Source organism: Podarcis muralis, chromosome 17 (assembly GCF_964188315.1).
Source record: "Podarcis muralis chromosome 17, rPodMur119.hap1.1, whole genome shotgun sequence".
NCBI lineage: Eukaryota > Metazoa > Chordata > Lepidosauria > Squamata > Lacertidae > Podarcis > Podarcis muralis.
This window is the reverse complement of record NC_135671.1, coordinates 33,901,644-33,907,584: the sequence shown is the minus strand read 5'-3', so window position 1 is coordinate 33,907,584 and position 5,941 is coordinate 33,901,644. Positions and strand designations below refer to the sequence as shown.

Below are 5,941 nucleotides of genomic sequence, written 5' to 3'. Positions count from 1 at the left end.
GCCAGCATGACTAAGCCACTTCTGGAGAACCAGAGCAGCGCACGTAAACGCCGCTTACCTTCCTGCCGGAGTGGTACCTATTTATCTACTTGCACTGGTGTGCTTTCAAACTGCTAGGTTAGCAGGAGCAGGGACTGGGCAACGGGTGCTCACCCTGTCGCAGGGATTCGAACCGCCGACCTTCTCATCGGCAAGTCCAAGCAGCATAGTGGTTTAAACCACAGCGCCACCCGCGTCCCCCTACTAAACTAATAGAGTACCAAAAAAACTAAACTAAACTAAACTAAACGATCACCAAAAAAAAAAAAAAAAAAGAGTACCAAAAATAGCTCTTTCACTCTTAATAGCTGAGGGAATTCCAACAGGAACAGGTTTTCTCCTCGTCGCTGCTGACAAGCTGTGCCGGCCCCTTTTCAGGGATGTCCCGTCGACAGCGCTGGGCGGAGCGGGCAGGCGGCTATACTTAAACAGAGCCGGGCCGGCAGGCGAGGGAATTGGGCAGCGGTCGGCGCGATGGATGTCCCCGGCGAGAGCGAGAGCTGTCGGCGCGGCGTGTGGCGCGCTTCCCTCGCCGTGCGGTGCGCTCTGCTGCTAGCCGTGTGCGCCCTGGTTGCCTCGCTGGCGGCGCTCGCCACGGTCCTGGCGCGTCGGGCGCAGGAGCCGCCGCGGGCGCTGCAGCCCCCGATGCCGCCGACGCCAGTGCCTTCTGGCTCTGAGAAATCGCAACATGGGAAGGTACCCTAAAGCTCATCTAGTCCAACCCCGCGCGAGGCGGCCAGCGCCAAAACAAGCCTTTCCCCATTTCTGCTTCTCCGACGCCTCTAACGCCAGACTTCCCTTTTCTTTTTCAGAATTGTACTCGCCTCGTCTTTAAGATCAGCGAAGGTACAAGTAAGTATCCCTTCCCGCAACACGTGTGCTCACTTGGAGTCCACAAAGAAGCCCTTGTGGGATAGGGGTCACGCACTAGGACTGTGGAGAAGGTGGTTCAAAATGCAGGGGCCAGGGATCTCTTTGGAGCGCATAGAATAACCCCTGTTTTAGAACAGCTACACTGGTTGCCAGTTTTGCTTCCAGGCCTGATTTAATGTGTTCAAACCAGTGTTTGAAGCCCTTAATTTTGGGGGGCTCCAAACATCTGAAAGACTGCCTCCATTCCTACCAACCTTCTTAGCTATAAAGATCTGCAGAGGAGGCTCTGCCGTTCTCGGCAGCCTGGGAGAGTTTCCTCTGTGACAGCCCCTAAATGGTGGACTCCCTCCACACAGAGGTGTGCCTAGCACCTTCATCCAGGGCCGGATTTTGGTTTGATGAGGCCCTAAGCTACTGAAGATAATGGGGCCCTTTATATGTCCAGCTGTCCTTTGTCAGCAACAAATTGCCACTGTTTTTTGTGTTTATATGCTATATGGTCATTTATGGACCTAATTTTCTAAAGTCATTTGCACATAACAAATCAGAGCCTACACAACACAAAACACTCTTGCTGTATGTAGGTTTTATTTTATTTGTTGTTTATCTTATATTTTGGAAGTGTGGATCCAATTTTTTTCCCTTTAAATTTTTTTGGCCCCCCAAAAGAGTAGGGCCCTAAGCTATAGCTTGTTTAGCTTATACGTAAATCCGGCACTGCCTTCATCGCACAGCGTTGAATGTGTACATTGTACAGCTCCATAAGGTATTTTGTGTTGAGGGAATCGCCTCTTCTGCTGAATTTATACTATTCTGGTTACTGCATTCATGTAACTTGCCCAGGAAGCTTTGTACAGGTGAAAGGTTGGTAAAGAATCTTATAAATACAAGAAATAAGTCTTCTATGAGACTCCAAGGAAACTGGTGGGTGGCTCTGTTGGGTCCCTGCTGGGATGATGCAAAGGAACTGGTTGCTGTGGTGTGACAGATGTTCCCACTTGATTCCTCTCTTTTTACAGCACACTTACAGAACAGGCAACTGAACTGGTGGGATTGTAAAGTTGACGGAACAATATGTAGCCCAATATTTGAATACAATTCTTCAAGACTGGGAATTAAGTACGATGGCCTGTACAGCATCTATGCCCAGATGAATATTTCACACCAGTTATCTAATGTTAAAGAGAAGGTGAATGTCAGCCTCATCATCCATGGCCATCGTGACGGACACTCTTTCCGTATTCTGACCCTCCCGTTGAGTTACCCTGCTACAGCGCATCCAAAGGAAACTGCAGTCACAGTTTTCATGGATGTCTCGTCTTATCAACTGAAAGAGAATGATAAACTTTCCGTGGAATTAATGGCAAGTAATACAAGATACAAGAGCTGGACCCTTAGTCCCAAGGGTAACTTTTTTGGTATCTCCCAGGTTCCTGCAGAGCCTATTTCAGAAGAAACTGGAATCAAATGCCGTTCTTCGGTGTGTGGAATGGAGAAGGGTGCTCAAGAACTTTCAGACAACGCTTGAGACAATTCCTCTGGATCAAAAATGACAGCTGTAATTGTGTGCAGGCTCATGCAGATTACAGGGTCTGGAGAGAACCAGGACCAGAACTTCAGTGGGAAACTTGACATTCAAGACTGTTCCAAGTGCTGCTGTGAAATGCATGGATCTGTGTGGCAACTGGGACAATGTGTGGATAAGTGGCACGTGTCGTGCCTGTGTTTCACTGTGGGGCAATCACTATGTACGATTGGGAAGAAAAGGGGGCAAGCTTTGCTGCTAGCGCTGGTTTTGGGAATCCGCTCCTGAGAATGGGGTTGGGCTTGCTGACCTTTGAAGATCCTTTCATTCTTATTAGATTTATATCTTAATCTACTGTATGAAGTAGCTAAAATCAAGTTGAATATGTGACAGATTTCAGTCGGGCAGCAATTCCGGAATAATATTATGCAACTCATGAGATCGACACCAGCAGATGCGTGCCTGTCTTTACCCCATCCTGACACTGCTGTCCAGCGCGACATGTCTTTAGTGGTGATTCCTGCATGGGGTGGGACTAGATGACCTTTGGGGGACCCCTTCCAGCTCTACAGTTCTGTGATTCTTCTCATTTGGAGGCTCCGGCAGTCCTGGTTGCCTCTGGTGCTGGTCACTCAGTTTGTTGCATGCTGGCTTCCAGGAGATCCCAAACAAACCATTCTCTTTCCTTCTGCCTCAGACGGTATGGGTGGATCTCTAACAAGTTGCTCCTGAAAACACTATCAAAACCTTTACACATCCGTTTGATTGGGTGGCTGGCTCCACTCCCTCTGCTTAGTCTATGCCCAGCTTCCAAAGAGATGCTGAGGTTCACGAAGACCCTTGTTGTCTGCATGTTAATGACTGCACTTTCTGTTCCCAGCCCATTTTGCCCATTCCTTCCCAGTTAGTGACTTAGATCTCTGCTTTGGTGAATTTTTGCATTCACCTGTGTTCTGGGGAGCAAAAGCACTGAAAAGAAAAGTACTAAAGGAGCACATTAGTGATTTGCTTTCTCTTCCATCCCACAAAACACCCTGAAAATATCCAGCGCTAATTAATAGCCCAGATCCAGGCTAGAAAATGGGGGGTGGGAAACATACCTAATTTATATTTTATTTATGTTTCTTGATGTTGCAACAGTGTATTTTATTGACATATTTAATCTTTGTATTTTATTTTGAATTGTATTTAATATATGGCAAAGTAGTTGCATACACCAGTGTCTTAAGCCTGCACACCTGTAAGAGTGTATCTGGATATACCTCTGCAGTCTTGAAGGCTTGCTTTCCTGCCTTTCTATTTGACCAATACTGTTCTCTCCAAAGCATCTTTGCTTATCAGTCTCCAGAGGCCACAGGCAACTAGATGTTTCAGGTAAGCAAGTACACAGAATTCCTCTCAAGCAGCTGACAGAGGAGAGACAGATCATGCCAGCATCATGGTTTCTGTGCTAGGCCATGGGAGGAGGGAGGAGAGTAGATTTCTTCATGGCCAGCTTGAAAATGCAGGATACATGCATTTTAGCTGGCTAGTTTAGAAAGAAAAATCACAACTATTGTGTGTGTGTTTTCAAGGCTGCTGTGGATAAACACCCACATCTCAGTTACATGAGTCAAATGTGCTGCCAGTAGTAATTCTGAGAAAATCCTGTTATATTTTTTTTTTAGGAAACTCTGTTGAAGGGATATGATCTGTCTGTCTTGATCCTATATTAGGATCAAGGGTTGTAAAATGCACCAAGAATTTAGCATCTAGAGGGCCATAGGTTTTTCATTTCTCATTTTATCCTGTGAATTGCCCTGAGACCTGCAGGTATAGGGTGGTATACAAATTAAATAAATTAATAAAATTAATAAATTCCTGCACTTAACAGTCAGAGCCTGGCTTACATGAGACTATTGAACGTTAACATTTCATTTCTGCTGAGGTATGTTTGATGTTGCTGCTGTATATATTTTTTGTTTGTTTGTTTTCCTTGAGCTGGTTCAAGTGTTTTTATTTCTGGTAGCTTTTTTTAAGGGCCAGTTGGGCAGCCTTTTCTTTTTAATAGGAGTTTCTTGCCTGTTTTAGTGCAATTCCTTTTTTTTATTTAAAAAGAGGGCTATCTTTTTCATAGAGAAGTTAGCTGTGTGTTTTGTAAATACGTAAATAAATGGTGGAGTTAAGAGGTTCAAGGTGCTATTTTTAAAGCCCCTCATTTCTTTGAAACGGCATATCAAATAAACTCTGATTATTATTGTTATTGTTACCGTTCAAATGTATATTAAGGAACATAGAGAAAAAGGTTGTATTTTTAAATTTTATTTATCCCTTGGGTATTGAATAAATAAAAACTGTTTAATTTATCATTTTTGTCTTTTTCTTTACATCTTACATAGTTTTCTCAGTTTCATTGATGTACCTATATATTTTCATTAATATGGCTAGTATTTCATTCAGTAAATGACCATTTTGTGACAATACTTTTTGGACCAGCTGGTAATATTCAAAATTCCAGGTCACAGGTTTCCTATAAAAATCGCTAACATTAGATTTTGATCTAATGCTATTTCACAGCCACCCATTTCCCTTGGTACATCTAAAGTATTAATGCAAAATTTTCTTGTGCCTGAGCAGTTCCAGAATATGGCCGCACAAGTATTCTGAAGACCACTGATTTCAAGAGAGCTTAACTGCTTCTGAAGTTCATATGGTATAAAATACAAAAGAAAAAGCACACACAATGGAGCAGAGGGTATATTCTTCTCTCTCCCCAGCATACGATGGAACTTCGTGTTCCATCAGCCCCATGGCCAGCTTTGATGCAAGCCAGTTCAGCAACATCTGGAGGGCCACTGGTTCCGCATCTCTGCACTAGAGGGACTATTCATGCACACCTGGGCACAGATGTGCGTATTCAAAGGGAAGTAAGGCTCAACAGAACTCTTCACATTTCTAGGTGCAACAGGGGAGCGTATACACAAAATGTCACTGGGCCACTGCATGCTTCTTGAAGTTTCACCCAGTTTATGTCTAATAAGGTGACACCAATCTCTTGAGTTCTCACACATTACATGAGTTCTCCCCAAGTTGGGGAGGCTCATTTGACAACAGAAACCTGCAGAACTTAAAATCTCGTTAATTTAAAATCTCTGTAACTCTGCAACGTGTAACTCATCGGGAGATGTTGACATTTTTGTTTGTTACTGCTCATTTAGAAAAGGCTAAATGTTGGCATTATACAATAGGCCTGTCCATCGATTCACGCTCTGCTCAGGTGTGGTCCAAGAAACTGACACCAGAGGCAAGATGAGTCCTTTATCCTTTTACAACTCCTGACATCCATTCATTTCCTACAGGAGACGTAACAATCAGCCAAGGCAATGTCTCCAGTCCCACGGAAACATCTGGGGAGACGTGTTGGGTTCATAGCTGTCAACTTTCAGATTTGAAAATAAGGGATCAGCAGCCTCGAAAATACAGTAAGGGATCAGCAGCCTCACCTGTCCCGGGGACAGTCTACGG

At 44.4% G+C, this 5,941-nt stretch overlaps 1 protein-coding gene across 1 annotated transcript; it reads left to right on the top strand.

Moving 5' to 3' along the window:
* Positions 1-423: 423 nt before the first annotated feature.
* LOC144325968 (uncharacterized) lies at positions 424-4,782 on the top strand. Its single transcript, XM_077921317.1, has 3 exons — positions 424-735; positions 852-891; positions 1,932-4,782. The coding sequence occupies exons 1-3, from the start codon at positions 514-516 to the stop codon at positions 2,438-2,440; spliced, it is 771 nt and encodes a 256-aa protein (XP_077777443.1). The 5' UTR covers positions 424-513; the 3' UTR covers positions 2,441-4,782.
* Positions 4,783-5,941: the final 1,159 nt, after the last annotated feature.

Coding starts and splice junctions, on each gene's coding strand:
- LOC144325968 (XM_077921317.1), top strand. CDS start 514: ATGGATGTCCCCGGCGAGAGCGAGAGCTGTCGGCGCGGCGTGTGGCGC. Junction 736..851: donor AGAAATCGCAACATGGGAAG/GTACCCTAAAGC, acceptor TTTCTTTTTCAG/AATTGTACTCGCCTCGTCTT. Junction 892..1,931: donor TAAGATCAGCGAAGGTACAA/GTAAGTATCCCT, acceptor CTCTTTTTACAG/CACACTTACAGAACAGGCAA.